The following is a 21,746-nucleotide window of genomic DNA, read 5'->3' on the forward strand; positions in this document are numbered from 1 at the left end:
ACCGGGCGCTCGGACCTTTGCCCCTGCCAATTCATAGATGAAATCTGAACCAGATGTGCGGATGCCCAAAGGTGGGCCAGCGGTGTCACTCGAAGTGTTTGCTGAAGTGAATATTTGTCCGCTGGGACTGGAGGCGAGACCACCGGCTCGCTTTCCAGAGGTTGCCGGAGAGCTTTAAGAAGGTAATGGCTGTTCATTTACTCGCGACCCAAATCAAAGGGCGAGGCTATGACCAAGAAGAGAGAGTCTCCCTCTCCTGTTCCCAAGTCTCCTGACCTAGCCGATTTTCCCATTGTCACGGTGCCTGACATTTGTCACAAGGGTCACAAAACAAAGAGATAAGAAGGAGCGCCTGGAGCAGAAACTTAGGCACTTTGTTACAGAAGTAGAGGCTTTTCAGACTCGGCTGCCTACAGCGGAGTTAAAGCTAAATTTATGCAGTCAGGTCACATTATTTCACTGTAGATGATAGATAGACAGACAGACAGACAGATAGACGACAGAGACAGACATATGATAGACAGACAGACAGACAGAGACACAGACAGAGAGACAGACTAGATAGATAGATAGATAGATAGATAGATAGATAGATAGATAGATAGATAGATAGATAGATAGATAGATAGATAGATAGACAGACAGACAGACAGACGGTAGATGGGTAGATAGATAGATAGATAGATAGATAGATAGATAGATAGATAGATAGATAGATAGATAGATAGATAGATAGATAGATGACAGACAGAGAGACAGACAGAGAGATAGATAGATAGATAGATAGATAGATAGATAGATAGATAGATAGATAGATAGATAGATAGATAGATAGATAGATAGATGACAGACAGCAATACACTGTCAAGAAAAAACTGACAAGACCAATGTTCCCTCTAACCTGCAGAGTCTTGTGAGCAAAAATTCTATTTGTGAGCTACTGGCATTAAAGTTGTGAGCGACTGCATCAATGAGTGTGCTCTGGGGTCATCCTTCCTGAGCTAAGGCAAAAATGTGAGAGGTGGAGGCTAAAAATCTGTGAGCTAGCTCACACTAACTCAGCTTAGAGGGAACTCTGGGCAAGACTACATTTCTCACAAGCACTTTATTTGGGATTCCACGGGACCAGCACAAGCACTTTGTATCTGCTCTTTTGAGCGGCTAAGAAGATTTATTGCCTCTCGAGAGACTGTTGCATCTAGAAACATCGAAAGACATCCAAGGATTGCACTTTGAAAGAGACCGCTTTCAATTGCTGTGAACTGTTATCGATACGTTCTGTGCAACTGATATACGAATTTTTGTGAATTTCAGATTTGTTTGGTACGCTATTTATAAACTGAGATCGATATTGTATTAGCTACGCACATTCACGGTGATTTGCTTTTGGCCGGAATGACATTGGCAGGCAAATGACAACAGCAGGTGAATGAGAATAGCAAGTTTACAACCCCTCTGCACATCAACACCTAATTCAATCACACTTCCTATTGTCATTCACCTGCTATTGGTAATGGCAGGGCTTTTTTTTTTGTAGCAGGAACTCCTTTGCATATTAGGCCACACACCCCTGATGTGGCCAATCCTTCAAGAGGTGACAGGGCTCTTAGTACAGGGCCTACTGTAAGCTCCAGGAGGATTGGCTGCATCAGGGGGGCGTGGCCTAATATGCAAAGGAGCTTCTGCTAGAATTCCATCCCTGGGCCATGCCCCCCTGATGTAGCCAATCCTCCAAGAGCTGACAGGACTCTTAGTACAGGGCCTACTGTAAGCTCCAGGAGGATTGGCTGCATCAGGGGGGCGTGGCCTAATATGCAAAGGAGCTTCTGATAGAATTCCATCCCTGGGCCACGCCCCCCTGATGTAGCCAATCCTCCAAGAGCTGACAGGACTCTTAGTACAGGGCCTACTGTAAGCTCCAGGAGGATTGGCTGCATCAGGGGGGCGTGGCCTAATATGCAAAGGAGCTTCTGCTAGAATTCCATCCCTGGGCCACACACCCCTGATGTGGCCAATCCTCCAAGAGGTGACAGGGCTCTTAGTACAGGGCCTACTGTGAGCTCCAGGATTGGCTACATCAGGGGGTGTGTGGCCTAATATGCAAAGGAGTTCCTGCAACAAAAAAGCCCTGGGTATCGGCTTGCTAATGTCATTTGGCATCTGAAGTCATTGCACTCTCCTAGGTAGAAAGACAGGTGGACTCATCTTCCAGCTGAAACTGAAGACGTGAGCAGTGATGCACAAAAGCTCCTCCCCGCTACAAAAATTTGTTAGCCTTTCAGGTGCTCCTAGACGCTTGCTCTTTCTCTGTGGTCAGGGCCAGACCTAGACCGTCTGGCACCCTAGGCAAGGAGAATTTCTGGCACTCCTCCTCCCCGGCACTGATAACATTACCAGGTCATGTGGGGGCACCCAATTCGGCGCCCCTAGAAGGCTGGCACCCTAGGCGATCACCTAGTTTGCCTAGTGGAAGACCCGGCCCTGTCTGTGATGGTAAAAAGGTAAAGGTGCAAGCAACAGTCGTTTTTGAATCTGGGGTGATGCTGCTTTCACAATGTTTTCACAGAAGACTTTTCACGGGGTGGTTTGCCATTGCCTTCCCCAGTCATCTACACTTCCCCCCCAGCAAGCTGTGGGCTCCTTTTACTGACCTCGGAAGGATGGAAGGCTGAGTCAACCTCGAGCCGGCTACCTGAACCAGCTTCCACTGGGATCGAACTCAGGTCGTGAGCAGAGGGCTCCGACTGCAGGACTGCAGCTTTACCACTCTGCGCCACGGGGCTCTTTCTGTGATGGTAGAACTTTATATTTGGTTTATTAATTGCAAAATGATTTTGAATTTTGTTGAAATGTTGCCTCGTAAAGTCAAACGTCCCCAATGAAAGTGTGGGGGGTTTTTTTTTAATTTATTTTTTTTAATTTAATGATTAGAAACAAAACACAAATACCAAGATAATTACAAAATCAACAAGAAACAATAAAAAAGAAAAAAAGAATAACAAAATTCCATAAATAAAAATATACATCAATTAAAAAGCTGTGTTTTAACAAAGTTCCCTTGACAAATGCAAGATTAATATAAAACAAAGTCCAAATATCCATTGATATTTACATATACTAAAAAGGGATACCATTTTTCTACAAAGTTGTTCCGTAAACTTGGGTTTTCCATTAATAATAGTTGCATGGCAAGCTTGTCCTGAATAACCAAGTCCCAAACCTTTACAAATCACAAGTTAATTGAGGGTATTTTAAGCGGAGGTTTTAACCACTGGGTTTTAAAGAAATAATTTTAATAAATTTGGTGTTCTTCTTGCAACCGCAGATTGTATTTCTCGCCTTTTTTTTTTGTTCTTTTGTTAATATTGATGCATTCAGAGCTTCTAAGACTCAGTGTTGTCATTTCGGCACCTGCCGTCCCGAATCCCCTTTTGCTCTTTAACATGCATAAAGGCGTTCAGCCTTACCTCTATCAAATTATCAGGTGCCTGGATGTAGATCCCAGCGGGCGAAAAGGTTTCAATATTGGACAGCCCGTCACTCCCAGACAGTCCAATAACTGTATTGCGTTTTAATTGGTTCTTTTGTTCCAGCCGCTCTCCTAAAAGAAGAAAGAAAAGAAAACCACACACAAAAGAAACAACTTAATAAGCCATCACAGAGGCAGGCCAGGTATCGATCACACATTACTTTCTGTTCATTGTCCATTAGCGACTTGCCATTCGTGAACCCAGAGACGACAGCAATTCATTGGTGGCTCGTATTGTGAATTGAAAGCACGAGTCGGAAAAACTATATTGGGGGTGGCCAAACCGGCTTAACGTAAGAGCCACAAAGACTAAACGTCAGAGGTTTGAGAGCCGCAAGACATGAACGAGGCCAGACTCGCTCTGGTCCGCTGGCTCCCAAGGGGGAAAGAAAGCAACTTTAAATTTAAGTGCATTCTTCAAGCCCCCCACACCAGCTAGCTTGACTTGGCAAAGGGATTTAAAGAGACAAATGTCTTCTCCAAGCTGGTCAATGGGGTGACGGGGGGTTTGAGAATCATATAATATAATATAATACTGTATTATATTATTTAAATGGAGCATTGTATAATATAATACAATAATGGAAGACAGAAGGGCCTGGCGTGACTTTGCCCATGAGGTCACAAAGAGTCACTCAACTGTGCGACTGACCAACAACAATACAATACAGAAGATGAAGATGATATTGGATTTATATCCTGCCCTCCACTTCGAAGAGTCTCAGAGTGGCTCACAATCTCCTTTACCTTCCTCCCTCACAACAGACACCCTCTGAGGTGGGTGGGGCTGGAGAGGGCTCTCACAGCAGCTGTCCTTTCAAGGACAACCTCTGCCAGAGCTATGGCTGACCCAAGGCCATTCCAGCAGCTGCAAGTGGAGGAGGGGGGAATCAAACCCGGTTCTCCCAGATAAGAGAGCTCTGGCTGACCCAAGGCCATTCCAGCAGGTGCAAGTGGAGGAGTGGGGAATCAAACCCGGTTCTCCCAGATAAGAGAGCTCTGGCTGACCCAAGGCCATTCCAGCAGGTGCAAGTGGAGGAGTGGGGAATCACCCGGTTCTCCCAGATAAGAGAGCTCTGGCTGACCCAAGGCCATTCCAGCAGCTGCAAATGGAGGAGTGGGGAATCAAACCCGGTTCTCCCAGATAAGAGAGCTATGGCTGACCCAAGGCCATTCCAGCAGCTGCAAGTGGAGGAGTGGGGAATCAAACCCAGTTCTCCCAGATAAGACAGCTATGGCTGACCCAAGGCCATTCCAGCAGGTGCAAGTGGAGGAGTGGGGAATCAAACCCGGTTCTCCCAGATAAGAGAGCTCTGGCTGACCCAAGGCCATTCCAGCAGGTGCAAGTGGAGGAGTGGGGAATCAAACCCGGTTCTCCCAGATAAGAGAGCTCTGGCTGACCCAAGGCCATTCCAGCAGGTGCAAGTGGAGGAGTGGGGAATCAAACCCGGTTCTCCCAGATAAGAGAGCTCTGGCTGACCCAAGGCCATTCCAGCAGGTGCAAGTAGAGGAGTGGGGAATCAAACCCGGTTCTCCCAGATAAGACAGCTATGGCTGACCCAAGGCCATTCCAGCAGGTGCAAGGGGAGGAGTGGGGAATCAAACCCGGTTCTCCCAGATAAGAGAGCTCTGGCTGACCCAAGGCCATTCCAGCAGCTGCAAGTGGAGGAGTGGGGAATCAAACCCGGTTCTCCCAGATAAGAGAGCTGTGGCTGACCCAAGGCCATTCCAGCAGGTGCAAGTGGAGGAGTGGGGAATCAGACCCGGTTCTCCCGGATAAGAGTCCACAGACTTAACCACTACACCAAACATTTTATATTATATTATATTATATTATATTATATTATATTATATTATATTATATTATATTATATTGATATAAGTGATTGGACGCCCCCCTCCCCGGAGTGGGTGGGAGGAGGAAGAAAGATGGGCAGCTTTTGCGGCCGCCTTGTGGAGAGCTGGCAAAAGCAGCCCTATGGATCCCTCCTCCATTTGAAGAACTTGGGGGAAGAGGCAGATCACCTGCCTTTGCTATCTCCTCTTATTTTTTGAGTGAGGGCGCCATTTTTTTTGTTCTTGCCCCCACTCAAAAAATATGTAGATCCGGCTCTGAGTTTGCTGTCAAGCTGCAACCGACTTAGGGCAAACCTGTAGGATTGTCAAGACAAGAGGCGTTCAGAGTCGGCTTGCCATTGCCTGCCTCTTGGTAATGACCCCGGTGTTCCTTGGAAGTCTCCCATCCAAATACTGACCAGGGCTGACTCTGCTTAGCTTCCAAGATCTGATTAGATCGGGCTATCCAGGGCTATCCGGATCAAGGCATATGAAGTTACAGTGAGAGGCAGAGGTGGGATTCTAGCCAGAGCTCCTTTGCATATTAGGCCATACACCCCTGATGTAGCCAATCCTCTAAGAGCTTGCAAAAAAGACCCTTGTAAGCTCTTGGAGGATTGGCTAGATCAGGGGGTGTGGCCTAATATGCAAAGGAGCTCCAGCTAGATTTCCACCCCTGCTGGGAGTCAATATGTGATCAGAGCAGGATCAGTAAGCAGAGTAGGAAGAAAGATGGCATAGGCCTGCCGGGCCACTCTAGCAAAAAGCTCCCAGTGGCTGCATTAACACCACCACTGGGTAGCTCAGGGCTCAACCAGGGGTCTGGCCATCCCGGAACTCAGGATACACTTGGGCTGCGGCTAAAGGCCTGCGCAGGCCAGCTGGTAGGACGCACGTACCCAAGTCAGCTGGTCTCAGGTCCCAACTAAGCTAGCTCCAGCCTCCTATCCCTCAAATCAAGCAATACCATCCCACAGAAGGGCCTTTTCCATGGCCCGTTGCAATATCTTTCCTTCAGCAGTCGTCGAGGGCCGCTTTAAAAAGGTGCCTATGGCTGAGCGGGTCTGCCCTTGTGGTGCAGATAAAGTGGAAACGATTGACCATGTGTTGCCTGGGTGTGGCCTTTACTTAGGCATACGTGCCAGGTACATCTATTCTTTGTTTGAGGGATGCCTGGGGTTCTCTGATTCTAAAATCAGAAATATGCTGTTATCAGATTCTAACCCCCAATTCACATCTAATTGTGCCAAATTCTTGGCGGCAGCTAGGAGAATTCATGAGGATTATGTAACAAAGGGGACTCGAAACTGCCTGTTTTTTAATTATTTTTGAATATTCCCAAGCTTGTATTTTACTTTATCCTAATTCCTGAGTACTTTGTATGCCACCATAAATGCTATCAAAACTGAATCAAATTCAGAGACCAAGCATAAAGTTGCCCAATTTTGTTCCCGTGCAATTAAATTATGGTTCCTACAAGCCATTCTTGAGGTATTAGGTTGTAATGTTAATCAGTGTATTCTAGTTAATATTTTACTGGAGCTGTATAATCTTTTTAATTTTTTATCTTTTGTACTATATCCAATAAGTTAGAAGATGTCAGACCAGTATTTTTTTTTTGGTCATATCTCTTTATTCATATTAATGTCCATTATTTTATCTATACATTTATATTTTTCATATCATATGTTTTACCTATTCAGGTCCTTCTAGATTTTTACAATTTTTCCGGGGGTGTTGTTGGTCTGCATTGTACTGTGTATTTGGTCAAGGATCGTAATAAAGCAAATTGAATTGAAGGCTGCCAGCTCTGGGTTGAGAAATACCTGGAGATTTTGGGGGTGGAGCTAGGGAAGAGCAGGGCATGGGGAGCGGAGGGCCCTCAGCGGGGTACAATGCCATAGACTCCACCCTCCAAAGCAGCCATTTTCTCCAGGTGAATTGATCTGTCGCCAAGAGATCCCTGCAGATCTTCAGCGGCAACCCTAGATTGCCAAAAGTCCTTGGGCTGGCCCTGGATGCTTTAACTTTACTTTCCTAACTTTTTTTTTTTACACTGTAAGGATTCTCATTGAAAATTTCTGCCACTGCTTTACGGTGCAAAGTTTTAAAATCAAGTGGCTGTTTCGGCTCACTTACCCACACGAATTCCATGGCCCATGATGTTGTATAAAATGTTATTTTCCACCCTGAGATGTGATACCCCGGAAAGACTAATTCCCCGAGCAAAAGAATCCAACACGACACAGTCCCGAATGTAAGAGTCTATAAGGGAGGAGAAAAAAGAAGACGAAGCTATAGAATAACAAGGTAACATCATTCATTTTATATATATATTGCTTTTCTCCCTGACTGGGGGCTCAAAGCAGCTTTTCACACGGTTCACCCCTCCTCTGCCATATTCTTACAACCACTGCCTTGGGAAAGGTAGGTTTCGATGAGAGATTGTGATGGCCCCAAGGTCACCCGACAGGCTTCCATGCAGGAGTGGGGAATTTGAATCCAGGTCCTCACCTGACACTGTAACCACTACCCACAAATCCATGCCATCGTCTTCATATTATTATCTTCGGTTTTCCTAACCCAGACAAAAACAGTGCTGCCAAACAGGAAGTGCCCAATCTCTAGCCAAGGGGTGGCCAAACTGTGGCTTCCGCACACATATTGTGTGGCTCTCAAAACCCTCACTGCCCCGTTGGCTGGCTTGAAGAAGGCATTTAAAGTTAAAGTTGCTTTCTTTCCATCTCTCCCTCCCCATCTATTTTCCTCCCTCCCTCCATCTTGCAGCTATCAAACACTGGATGTTAATTTCTTGCAACTCTCAGACATATGAAGACATTAAGCAAATTTGGCCACCCCTGTTCAAGGCAAACAATAATACCACTGTGCTTTATATCCTTTACCCTAGAAACGATGACTGTTTCTTAGGTGAGGTGTTAACACGTCAGTCCTAAACCAGATTTACCTCATAACACAGATCTCCAAGAACAGCTGTTCGTGACAAAAAAAAATCCGTTAAGAGAAAATGAGTAATAATTTAGTGCTCTTACTAGTCATATCAGCATTCCCAGCGATGGTGAGCGCGCTGAGATCTTTCCGGAATGTTTGACCTACGTGCTGGAACCGCACGCCTTCCAAATGGAACTGGCTCTCCTCACCACGATTGGACTGCACAAAGACCACTGCTCCCATATCCCGAGATCCGAGCTTCCTTTCACTTGTCGTGTACAGGCATTTTGAGAAACCTAAACAAAGCCAACAATGTAAGGACGTAATACGCAGCAGGGCGTCAATTCGGTCTGTATAAACATTAGGACGCATCCTCCACCCCATCTTCTCAGACTGAAATGACCTCATCTAGTTTTATCAGCACACTGCTTGCTGAACTCAACGGATTCCTTTGAGCCGCTCTCGATAACAACTTTGTTGTCCCCACTGAAAGCCTTGTACACCTGACGGTCAACATACTCAGAAGTGTAAAACTTATTTGTTATGAGGGCCGGATCTGACCTAAATGAGACCTAGTCAGGCCAGACTGGGCCAGGCTGTGTGCCTATTTAAGATTAAGTAGCAGAGATATATTTTTTTTTTAAGAACAGAGACAAACACAACTAAATAATTTAAAAAAAAAACCCTTTAAAATACAACATGCTTAAAACATTAGCACTTGTTGGTCTTGAAGGTACTCTCTTTGTATTTCTCCCATGGGATCCAGGGAACTGGGCAAAGGAAGCTCTGGCTCTTTCCTTCCTTCCCCAGGGAGCCAGGAGGGGGAGGAGCCTCAGCCAATAGAAGGAAGAGAGGCTTGGCTCAGTAGCTCTGCTGTGCGATTGAGAGAGTCTGCCAAAGCAAACTCCCCCTTCCTCCCCAAGGGAGGAGCCTCAACCAATGCAGAAAATCGAGGTTTTGTTCTGTAGCTCCTGTGCAATTGAGCAAGTTTTGCAAAGCAAGCTGAGAGGGACGAGGAAGCAAGAGAGAGGGAGGAGGACGCAGGCAAGAGCCAGTTGCTCAGGGGCCTGATAGGAGCCCTCCAGGGGCCTAATTCGGTCCCTGGGCTGCATGTTTGATACTTCTGATTTAATATGTTGTAGCCTTCTCCCATATGAACCTACCTGTCTACTTCAGTCATCTACAGGGGTCCTGTTTCTGGTTCAGTTCCCCTCCCACCATCTTGTCAAGAGCGCCTCGTGTCATTTACTCAGAAAGCTACTTTCGCTTCCCTCTTAGCAGCTCTCCTATCTCTGCATAACAACAGAAGCATTCCTTCGGCCTGATCTCAGGGATGGCCAAGGCCATCTCTGCCTGATACGTGTGTACCTGCAGTGGGACTGGGAAGAACCATGGCAGAGGGGTCACTTGATTCGCGCCTTGGGTTTGAATGCATAGCGGTTTTCATATGAGGTATAAGTAGAGGGCATTTGCCTACCAAAGCCAATTTTTGCAAGACCATGCAAGAACCATCTTGCTGTGACCTGTCATGTATCAATAAACAGCTGTTCTTGAAATGGACTGTCGTTGATCCTTGAACTGGACTTAACACATCTGAGGCTAGGAGGGAGACAACCAAAGAAAGGGCCTTCTCAATCATGGCCCCCAAACGATGACTTCCACCCAAGGGCTATTTGTCTGTCTCCCCCTATTATTGTCTTCTACCACTGGGTGAAGATTTTTGTTTCACTAGGCATACCAACAGCAGTAATTCTTATTGGCCCTCCTCCTCAGTCATGTGGTTGTTTGAATTTTTCTGATTGACTTGTATAAATATTTGAAATTGCATGTTAATGTTTTAATTTTTTGGTAGATCCAAGGGGGCAACTGTTTGGAAGCTAGGGTGGAAAGGCAGCATAGGTATTTTTATGAACAAATAAATAATCATCTGTCTAAACATGAGAAGAAAATCATATTAGGGTGTCAAACTCATTTGTTTAGAGAGCTGGATCTGACCTTGTTGGGCCAGGCCATGTAAATCATAAAACGTAATGCCAGGTAGCGGATATGTAAACTTTATAAAGGACACAGACAAACACCATTAAAGACTTAAAACATGTTTAAATGATTAGCACTCTTGCCATTTTTATGTAATTTTAATGCAATTTTATCTGATAATTGACGCCTCGTGCTTTGAATTATTGCATCAAAATCTGGAGACAATGTCTGTGCTGTAGCAATCTTGAGTATGCTGTTCAGGTCTTGTTCAAGTGTGTATCTGCAAGTTGCAAACCTACTTTTGATGTACTGACATTCATTACAGAAATCGCATGGTCAATGCTTTGAGCCTAAGAACCAGAGGAAAACATGAAATAGCTGGGCATTGCAAGCTTTAGTAGATAAGTCGCTTCCTGTGCTGGTCAGCCAATGGAGAAAATAGAGGCTTTGCCCTGCAGCTCTTGTGCGATTGAGCAAGCCTGGCAAAGCAAGCTGTGATGCAGAAGGAAGCAAGAGAGGGAACAGGAAACAGACACATACACATACAAACAGAGAGAGAGAGAATTAAATCACAGCTAACTTATGGCAACCCTGCAGGGTTTTCAAGGCAAGAAACATTCAGGGGTGGCTTTCCATTGCCTGCCTCAGCATCCCGGACCTGGTATTTCCTGGTGGTCTCCCATCCAAATATAAACCAGGGCCAATTCCGCTCATCTTCTGTCAAGCCTGGGCTATTCAAGTCAAGGCTGAAACTGATGCAGCACATTCAAATTACAATACTCCCCTCATTTAGGGGAGGGATGATGGCTCAGTGGTAGAGCATCTGCTTGGTAAGCAGAAGGTCCCAGGTTCAATCCCCGGCATCTCCAATTAAAAAGGGTCCAGGTAAATAGGCAGGCCTGGCGCTAGGGTTTCTGCCACCCAAGGAAGTGACATCACTGCAATGGCACGCAGCGCACCCCCTGCCCAACAGCCCTGTCCCGCTTTCTAAAGGGCTGAGCAGGGGCTGTGGGGCATTATTTCTTAGAGCAAAGAAACAATGCCCCCCCACCATCTCCCGCAGCCCCTGCTGAGCTCCCTACAAAGCGGGACAGGGCTGCTGGGCGCCTTTCCCTGCCCAGAATGCTCTGAGTTCAGAGCATGCTGGACAGGGGAAGCTGCATTCTTCATAGGTTTTGAGAGATCGGGAGAGCTCCCCAAATCCCTTAAAGCCCAGGAAGAACACTGGACGCCTTCCCCTGCCCAGCATGCTTCAAGTTCAGAGTGCGCTGGGCAGGGGGAGCCACATTCTTTCTTGGCTCTGAGGGATCGGGGAAACTTCTCTGACCCCTCAGAGCCAAGAAAGGCTCAGGGACAGTGAGAGCAGGAGGGGGGGAGGCGCCTGCCCCCATCCCTGCTGGGAGCTGGTGCCCCAGGCTGTCACCTAGTTTGCCAATTCCCACACGCTGGCCCTGCAAATAGGCATGAGAAACCTCAGCTTCAGACCCTGGAGAGCCACTGCCAGTCTGAGTAGACAATACTGACTTTGATGGACCTATACTCTGATTCAGTATAGGAAAGGAAAGGGTTCCTGTGCAAGCACCAGCCGTTTCCAACTCTAGGGTGACGTTGCTTTCACAACGTTTTCACGGCAGACTTTTTACAGGGCGGTTTGCCATTGCCTTCCCCAGTCATCTACACTTTCCCCCCCACTTTCTGGGTCCTCATTTTACCGACTTCGGAAGGATGGAAGGCTGAGTTAACCTCGAGCTGGCTACCTGAAAACCCAGCTTCCGCCGGGGATCGAACTCAGGTCGTGAGCAGAGCTTAGGACTGCAGTACTGCAGCTTTAACACTCTGTGCCATGGGGCTCTTCTGTGATTCCGCATAAGGCAGCTTCATATGTTCATATTTCGTCAACCTTTTTCCCCCCCATCCAATCCAATTTCCCTCCGAAAAAGGTGCTCATCTTACCTTTCTTGCCCCCCGAAACACCTGCTTCTTTGCACTGCTTCTGGTGGGAAGCCCTCTCGTTCGTGACGTTTCCTCGAATGATCACTCTCCGGCTGAGGGATGCCACGACGGGTCTCAGATTAAGACATCCTCCTAACACCTGCTCTTCAGAAATGTCATGAGGATACCTGTGGGAACAAACAACCAACTCCACAAACCTTGCTTTATCGATCTGCCCGTGAAGAGAATAGATGTTAGGCCTGCGGAGCTTAATTTGAGGCCAGGAAGCAGCTTCGAGACGTAACTTTGTCACCGGTATATGCTTCATTTATGTGCTCCTCTGACGTAACACTGCACCTCCACCTCAAAGGCATTCCAGATTTACTTTGAGGTGCTGGTCATAACCTTTAAAGCCCTATATGGCCTGGAACCTGTCTACCTTCGGGACCGCCTCTCCCTATACGTACCCCAGAGAGCACTACATTCAGAGTCCAAAATCGTCTTAAAATCCCCGGACCAAAAGAAGCTCGATTGTCCACCACCAGAGCGTTCTCAGAAATAGCCCCCACTCCGTGGAATGCCCTCCCCAAAAACATCAGGGCCCTGAGGGACCTGCCACAGTTCCGCAGGGCCTGTAAGACCGAACTTCCTTCAACCGTTGAGGGGACGTGGCTGTTATTCCACAGCACCGGCAGTCTCACTGAACTAACATAACTGAAACAAGAAACATCAGAACAACCGGAACATCAAAACGTGCATCTTGGACTTTTAAGGACTATAAAATATATGGGAATGATTTTATTGTATATTGTGGGGTTTTTTAAATAATTTTATGTTGCTTTTATTTGTGTCAGGAGAGGGCGGGATAGAAATCTGATTAAATAAATAAATAAGGATGCCGATGGGGAGGGATGGTGGCTCAGTGGTAGAGCATCTGCTTGGTAAGCAGAAGGTCCCAGGTTCAATCCCCGGCATCTCCAACTAAAAGGGTCCAGGCAAATAGGTGTGAAAAACCTTATCTTGAGACCCTGGAGAGCCACTAAAGGGGAGGGATGGTGGCTCAGTGGTAGAGCATCTGCTTGGTAAGCAGAGGGTCCCAGGTTCAATCCCCGGCATCTCCAACTAAAAAGGGTCCAGGCAAATAGGTGTGAAAAACCTCAGCTTGAGACCCTGGAGAGCCGCTGCCAGTCTGAGTAGACAATACTGACTTTGATGGACCGAGGGTCTGATTCAGTATAAGGCAGCTTCATATGTTCATATATGTACCTAACAGCATCTTAAATTAGTACTGAATACTAATGTGTGGAACAGGGGTGTCAAACACCCAGACCGCGGGCCGGATCCAGTTCACCCAAGGCTTTGATCAGGTCCATGAGGCTCTTTTCTCCCCCCTCCTTCCCCTCCTGTCCTTACCTTTTGAAGCTCCCAGGCTCTTACAGCTCTCAGGCTCTTTGAAGCTTCCAGGCTGAGACTCTTTCAGTTTCAGCCTGGTTGCTTCAAAGAGCCTTTAAAGCTTGCAGGCTAAGTCCCAGGTTCTTCCTGCCTTTCTTTGCTGGCTGCTGCAAGGAAAATGTGGGGTGGATTTTAAAATCCATTCCACATTTTCCTTGCAGCTTTGTCTGTACTCTGCAGTGGTTTCAAATGGAGTGGAGATGGTTACATTTTCAGCTTTCCTATATCTAGCTGAAACTCATGCTTCCTGGAGTTGTGTCCCTGCAAACAAGGGTTGATGCTTTCAGCCAATTTATCTCTCCTGAATGGACTTAACCTAGTGAGTACTCTATTGTGGGAACCCACAATCAAAGGGGGTTATTATACTGGAAAGGCTTTGCCAATCTGAGTAGACTGGTGGGGAGAAGTTTACAATGCCATTTCATTGTTTCCACAGAGCCAGAGCCTTGTGCTTTGTCTTTTTTTTTTTATAAAACAATTTTTATTAGTAACATATGTTAATAAATCTATATCTATATCTTACATCTTTAAAAATTTCTTTTATCTACCCCATATATTACTTTCCACCCTCCCCCCGTTAATTGACCCCCGCCAGTGTTATTTACTTAAAAAAACAAATATTAAAGGTACCCTTAACTATTAAAACAAAAATTTATATTCTTCTTCTTTTTAAAACTTAATTATTATCAAAAATTGTCCAATGTCCTTTTATTTTCCACTCTTTTTCTATATATCTTCTAAACTTTTTCCACTCCGTCTTAAAAACTTCTAAGTCATAGCCTCTTAATATTCTTGTTAATTTGTCCATTTCACTTCATGTCATAACTTTTATAATCCAATCCCATTTCTCTGGTATTTTTTCTTGCTTCCACAACTGCGCATACAATGTCCTAGCAGCTGAAAGCAAGTACCAGATTAAAGTTCTATCTTCTTTTGGAAATTTTTCCATTTGTAATCCCAATAAGGAAGTCTCTGCAACTTTCATTACTTCATATCCCAATATCCTAGAAATTTCTTGTTGAATCATTTGCCAATACTGTTTTGCTCTTTCACAAGTCCACCACATATGGTAGAAAGAACCTTCATGCTTTTTATATTTCCAACATCTGTCTGGCATCTTGTTATTCATCTTTGCTAATTTTTTAAGAGTCATATACCATCTATACATCATCTTAAAACAGTTTTCTTTAATACTTTGACATGTCGAAAGTTTCATAGAGTTCATCCACAAATATTCCCAAGTTTCCATCTGTATTTCTTTATTTACATTAATTGCCCATTTAATCATTTGAGATTTCACTACTGCATCTTCTGTAGACCATTGTAGAAGTAATGTATATACTTTTGAAATTAATTTATCATTGTCTCCAAGCAGAACTTTTTTCCATTTCTGTAGCCTTGTGCTTTGTCTTGATGTTTTATTTTTAAAATTGCATTGCCAAATTCCACTAGTACCCCACCTTCCCAACTTACACCATTGGACGGGTTTTAAGCATGTTTGTATTTTAAGTTTTAAAAAAAAATATCTTCAATTGGGTTTGGGTCCATTACAAAGTTTACAAAATCTCCACTACCCCCAGGTTCTGAGGTCTGCTTCACAACATCTTCTTGTGGTCCCTGGGGCTAAGGATGCCTGACCGGCTTTAACAAGGGCCAGGGCCTTTTCGATCCGGGCCCCTACTTGGTGGACTGAGCTCCCCTTGGAGATTCAAGCCCTGCGGGATCTGTCAAAGTTCCGCAGGGCTTGCAAGATGGAGCTCTTCTCCCAGGTGGGCATCCCATCGATGTCATCACTTTCCCCCGCCATTTCACACTCAAGGTGCTTGTATAGGGTTGACAGTCATTGGCCATACGTGCTGTTACGTTTGCTGCTTATGCCTGAAATAGCGTCTGTCTCTTCTGAATAGGCTGCTGTGATTTATTGGAACAGTTTTATGAGGTTTTAATTCCGATGCTTGTTTTTTTACTGCTGTAAGCCACCCTGAGCCCGCTTGCAGGATAGGGCAGGGTATAAACCCAAAAATTAAATTAAATTTCATTTAAATTAAACCAAGTAATGCACCCTCACCTTGGGACTCTCAGCGTTCCCTAGTACCGCAATCCATCTGTTCTCACACCCCCAGTTTCCCCACACAGCCATGCCAGCTGCCCCCCATCTCTTCTGTACTTGCAGAACAACCCACTCATAAGCAGAGCTGGTGCGTGGGAGTAGGCAGGGTAGGTGGCTGCGTAGGGTGCCACCCTACCTGGGTGGTGTTGCTGGTATCCCCCAGGAGGCGGGCCTGGGACGTGCGTCCTGCGCACCTTGCAAGGCACGTTGGACATGAATGTTGGCTCCCTCCCGTCCCCGATCAGGGGGCTAACTTCCCCTGACTGAGGCTGGGGCAAACATCCCGTGTGCCTTGCACGGTGTGCTGGACACGAGCATCAGCTCCCCCTGCCTGTTTGATGACGTCGCTTTTGTGACATCATTGTGCTGCATGCGTTTTGCACATGCACACAATTTATTTTCTCAAAGGAGCTTGAGGGGGGGGCGCTGCACAGGGGTCTGTCTGCCACTAAAGGTCTGATTGGCTGTGCAAATTAAAATGACACTGTTTTAGTGGCAGCTGCCATCATTGTTGGTTTTGTTTCCTCTTATCCCTCTGTGAGAGCCCTCTCCAGCCCCACCCACCTCACAGGGTGTCTGTTGTGGGGGAGGAAGATAAAGGAGATTGTGAGCCGCTCTGAGACTCTTCGGAGTGGAGGGCGGGCTATAAATCCAATATCTTCTTCTTCTTTCCTGGTGTAGAGTTCCCTCTGTGCATGTTGCTGTGCCCCCCATGGCAGCCATTTTGGGGTTGTCTGTGCCTCCCGGCAGCCATTTTGGGATTGACTGTGACTTTCAAGGCAGCCATTCTGGGGTTGGCTGCGCCTCCCAAGGCAGCCGTTCTGGGGTTGGCTACGCCTCCCAAGGCAGCTGTTCTGGGGTTGACTGTGACTCCCAAGGCAGCCGTTCTGGGGTTGACTGTGACTCCCAAGGCAGCCATTTTGGGGTTGGCTGCACTTCCCAAGGCAGCCATTTTGGGATTGACTATGCCTCCCAAGGCAGCCGTTCTGGGGTTGGCTGCGCCTCCCAAGGCAGCCATTTTAGGGTTGGCTGTCCCTCCCAAGGCAGTCATTTGGGGGCTGCATTCACCATCCTGTGAAAGAACCCCAAAGACTGGGGGTCCCTTGGTTAACCCTATCCAGCACTAAAAGCCACTGCAAAGAGAAACAGGTTTGGGGGGGGGGGGTTAGGATACAGAAAGGAGGTTCCACTTAAGCAAATAATAATAAGAAAAGATAAAATACTGGAAGATCAGCCAGTAAGAACTTTAAATTATAGCTGTACAAGTCCCAAATTTACTTCCTAGCCTATCAATGAAAAGTTACCAATCCACAGGTAGGATTACCTGAGTGGGGATGTGATGTAGAGGTCTGTGCCATTGACAAATTTGACAGTGACGACCTCATCTTGCTTCTGAGCATCTCCTAGGCCGCCTCCACAAACCACCACTTCATCCCCAGGTTTCCAGTCCACAGGCTCCATCAGACTTAATTTGGTGTCATTTGGAAGCGCTCCCGATTTCAAATGTGTGACTGTCACTTGAGGGACACACCCTGCAATGCAAAGTATGAGGAAGGTTAACCCAAATGAACCATTGGATGAGTTTGCACATGTTTTCCTCCTTAAAAAGTCAACACTTCTGAATAGGGTTTTCAGCCTCCTACAGGGGCAGGGTTACCCTTGGTTTTGGGGCCCCAAGGAGCTGGCCGGCGGGGGGGTGGATCCTGCCCCCAAAGAGCTTTGTTGCACCCAATGTGCCCAGTGTGATGATGTCACACAGAAGTGACATCATCACATCGGGCACGTCATGTGGAGGATGCTCTAGCAATTTGGGTAAAAACTCTGTGGCACCATAGAGTTCTTACCTAAAATGCTGGATCGTCCCTACACAATGTGCCTGACATGATGATGTCACTTCTGGGGGACGTCATCGTGCTGCACATGCAATAATCTTCTCCCAGCTGGGAGTCAGATAAGGCCCTGGCACCCCTACTTCTGAATTCATTTTAAAGCTATCCTCGGATCAACAGTAACCAAGAACAAAATGAAAATGGGTTTATGTTTGTTCCCTGAATGTTTAAGAGAAGAGTCACTGTAGCTGCAAGATAAATGCTCACCTCCTGTAAAGCGATGGCCTGTGGACCTTACAATTTTATCAGTGTTTGAATACCTGGCATACAGACAACAACAGTGTATGGACTGATATATACATGGCAAAGGTTGAACAGTAAATCAGCATTTTTTAAAAAAAAAAAGCCCAGCAGGAATTCATTTGCATATTAGGCCACACCCCGTGACATCACCGTTGTTTCACACAGCTTCTTCTACAAAAAAAGCCCAGCAGGAATTGATTTGCGTATTAGACCGCACCCCCTGACATCAAGCCAGCCGGAACTGCATTCCTGTGCCTTTCTGCTCAAAAAAACGCCCTGAACAGATGCAAAGAGAAATAGCAAGCTAAGTTCAGAAGCTCATTATAGTTTAGATTTAGCTCCAGATTAAAACAGGTGAATAAATGTCTCAGAGTGTTAAGAATGTTTCAAGTGATTATATGACCCTGTTGTCACATCTCTTCTCAAATGTGGAGATGTGACAACAGGTACAAATCAAGCGCTAGCAAATTTCCTAGGAACAGATCAAGTGCTCGCGAATTCCTAAGAACAGATCAAGTGCTCGCGAACTTCCTAAGAACAGATCAAGTGCTCACGAACTTCCTAAGAACAGATCAAGTGCTCACGAACTTCCTAGGAACAGATCAAGTGCTCGCGAATTCCTAAGAACAGATCAAGTGCTCGCGAACTTCCTAGGAACAGATCAAGTGCTCACGAACTTCCTAAGAACAGATCAAGTGCTCGCGAACTTCCTAGGAACAGATCAAGTGCTCGCAAACTTCCTAGGAACAGATCAAGTGTTCGCAAACTTCCTAGGAACAGATCAAGTACTCGCGAATTCCTAAGAACAGATCAAGTGCTTGCGAACTTCCTAGGAACAGATCAAGTGCTCATGAACTTCCTAGGAACAGATCAAGTGCTTGCAAACTTCCTAGGAACAGATCAAGTGCTCGCGAACTTCCTAGGAACAGATCAAGTGCTCGCGAACTTCCTAAGAACAGATCAAGTGCTCGCGAATTCCTAAGAACAGATCAAGTGCTCACGAACTTCCTAGAAACAGATCAAGTGCTTGCAAACTTCCTAGGAACAGATCAAGTGTTCGCAAACTTCCTAGGAACAGATCAAGTGCTCGCGAATTCCTAAGAACAGATCAAGTCCTCGCAAACTTCCTAGGAACAGATCAAGTGCTCATGAACTTCCTAGGAACAGATCAAGTGCTCACGAACTTCCTAGGAACAGATCAAGAGCTCGCGAACTTCCTAGGAACAGATCAAGTGCTTGCAAACTTCCTAAGAACAGATCAAGTGCTTGCGAACTTCCTAGGAACAGAACAAGTTCTTGTGAATTGCTGAGGAACAGATCAAGTGCTTGCAAACTTCCTAGGAACAGAACAAGTTCTCGTGAATTGCTGAGGAACAGATCAAGTGCTTGCGAACTTCCTAGGAACAGATCAAGAGCTCACAAACTTCCTAGGAAGAGATCAAGAGCTTGCAAGCTTCCTAGGAACAGATCATGTGCTCGTGAACTTCCGAGGAACAGATCAAGTGCTCGTGAATTTCCTAGGAATAGATCGCTAGCGAATTTCCTATGCTATCACATCACAACCTAGCTGAGGTCTCTCCCTTCTCCAAGCCCTGCTCTCCCGAGGCTTCAACCTCAAATCTTTAGGACTCTCCCAACTCAGAGTTGGGAAACAAACAGCAGTGCTGAAAGAACAGCTAGAAATTGTACTTCTGGTTCCCTGATTATTGTGGATCCTGAACTATGTACATTATGCACAGAATTGAGTTAACACCACAGCCCACAATAAGTATGGATTTGGTAGCAGTGGAGAGTGCTGTGAAGTCACAGCCAATTTATGGCAATCCCATTGGCCTTCCAAAGAAAGAAGCTAACAGAGGTGGTTTGCTGCTGCCTGCCTCTGCTCGGCAACCCTGGACTATCTTGGTGGTCTCCCACCCAAGTACTAACCAGCGTTGAGTCCATTTAGCTTCCAAGATTTCCCAAGTCTGGCCTAGCCTGGACTAGCAGTCTCTGTATGGGAAGGTCCCCAATCTTGACGATTTGTGGGCACGTTTCCACATATGCAGGAAGCCAGTTTAATGAAAGCCTTTTCAAGTGGCCATGATGTACCAGGAGGAGGAGGAGGAGAAGAAGGAGAAGGAGAAGAAGAGGAGGAGGAGGAGAATGAGAAGAAGAGGAGGAGAAGAAGGTGAAGAGGAGGAGAAGAAGAAGAGGAGAAGGAGGAAGAGAAGGAGGAGGAGAAGAGGAGGAGGTTGGATTTATACCCCACCCTTCACTGTCCGAAGGAGTCTCAGAGGGGCTTACATTCTTCTTTCCTTTCCCCTCCCCACAACAGACACCCTGCGAGCAATGTTCCCTCTAAGCTGAGTCAGTGTGAGCTAGCTCACAGATTTTTAACCTCCAGCTCGCACATTTTTGTCTAAGCTCAGGAAGCTTGGCCCCAGAGCACAGTAATTTATGCAGTAGCTCACAACTTTAATGCTTGTAGCTCACAAAGTAGAATTTTTGCTCACAAGACTCTGCAAGTTAGAGGGAAACATTGCCTGTGAGGTAGGTGGAGCTGAGAGACCTCTCCCAGAACTGCCCTTGAGCAGAACAGCTCTGAGAGAACATGTGGCTGACCCAAGGTCACACCAGTGGGTGTATGCAGAAGAGTGGGGAATCAAAGCCTGTTCTCCCAGATAAGGTTCCACGCGCTTAACTGCTACATCAAATTGGCAAGCATGCTCCTCAGTTCTAGCTCCTCAGTAAAGTTTTGCACAGATGTGACACGAAAGGTGAATTAAACCAATAACTGGTCCCTATCAGGCGCAGTGTGGTAAAGCTGCAGTACTGCAGTCCTCAGTTCTGCTCACGAACTGAGTTCGATCCCTGGCGTTAGCTGGGTTTTCAGGTAGCCGGCTCAAGGTTGACTCAGCCTTCCATCCTTCCGAGGTCGGTCAAATGAGTACCCAGCTTGCTGGGGGGACGTGTAGATGACTGGGGAAGGCAATGGCAAACCACCCCGTAAAGTCTGCCATGAAAACGTTGTGAAAGCAACGTCGCCCCAGAGTCGGAAACGACTGGTGCCTTTACCTTTTTATTAGGAACACACAAAGGCTACATGTCACTAAGAATTCCCATCAGCATGGCTACCCCATTGTGTTATGGACAGTGACACCATTATTATTATTCATTTGTCATTTTGTTGGGGAGGTTTTTTTTGTTTTTTTAACTGAGTGAACCTCATGAATTTTAAGGATTCTCAACATAAAACTGCTGGCAGCAGCTAACAAGCTGGCAGGTCATGCGCAGGCATTTCCCAGTGCGCTCATTTCTTGGCTTGCTGTTCTCAGAGGCATCTGTGCATGAGACAGCGGCTCACCAACACCGACACAGACACTCAACTGTGTTTAGCGGGAAGGAGTGCTGGATAGGGTTCAAAATTCCTGCGGCAAAAGCCGCCTTCAGCCAAGATCACCAGTATATATTATTTTAAAGAATGTGAAATCCTGCAACTCGCAACTCAGCCCAAATACAGCCTGTGCTGTCTAGACCAGGGGTGTCAAACTTGCAGCTCTGAGGTCGAAACAGGCCCCCAGAGGGCTTGGATCAGGCCCGCGAGCAAGTCTGCTTCCTTCTCCCTCTCTTCTTTTCTTCTGGGTAACAGCTTGCTTTGCCAAGCTTTCTCAGTTGCACAGGAGCTACAGAGCCTTCACATGTCCTTGACTCGCACATTAAACTTTTTATGGACAAAAGCTCGCAATGCCCAGCCGTTTCATATTTTCCTCTGGGTCTTAGGCTCAAAGTATTGACCATGAGATTTCTGTAACGAATGTCAATAACTCAAAAGAAGGTTTGCAACTTA

At 46.3% G+C, this 21,746-nt stretch overlaps 1 protein-coding gene across 1 annotated transcript in view; it reads right to left on the reverse strand.

Annotated features, from left to right (window-relative positions):
* PKHD1 (PKHD1 ciliary IPT domain containing fibrocystin/polyductin) overlaps nt 1-21,746 on the reverse strand; it is a 323,925-nt gene that overhangs the window by 107,439 nt on the left and 194,740 nt on the right. The window contains exons 28-32 of the mRNA XM_060256755.1: nt 17,110-17,317; nt 12,245-12,411; nt 8,416-8,610; nt 7,505-7,630; nt 3,468-3,601 (exon numbers count right to left, since the gene is read on the reverse strand). Of these exons, the coding sequence (XP_060112738.1) occupies nt 3,468-3,601; nt 7,505-7,630; nt 8,416-8,610; nt 12,245-12,411; nt 17,110-17,317 (830 nt within the window). The remainder of the gene's footprint in view (nt 1-3,467; nt 3,602-7,504; nt 7,631-8,415; nt 8,611-12,244; nt 12,412-17,109; nt 17,318-21,746) is intronic.

The sequence above is a fragment of the Heteronotia binoei genome, chromosome 1 (genome assembly GCF_032191835.1).
Source record: "Heteronotia binoei isolate CCM8104 ecotype False Entrance Well chromosome 1, APGP_CSIRO_Hbin_v1, whole genome shotgun sequence".
Lineage (NCBI taxonomy): Eukaryota > Metazoa > Chordata > Lepidosauria > Squamata > Gekkonidae > Heteronotia > Heteronotia binoei.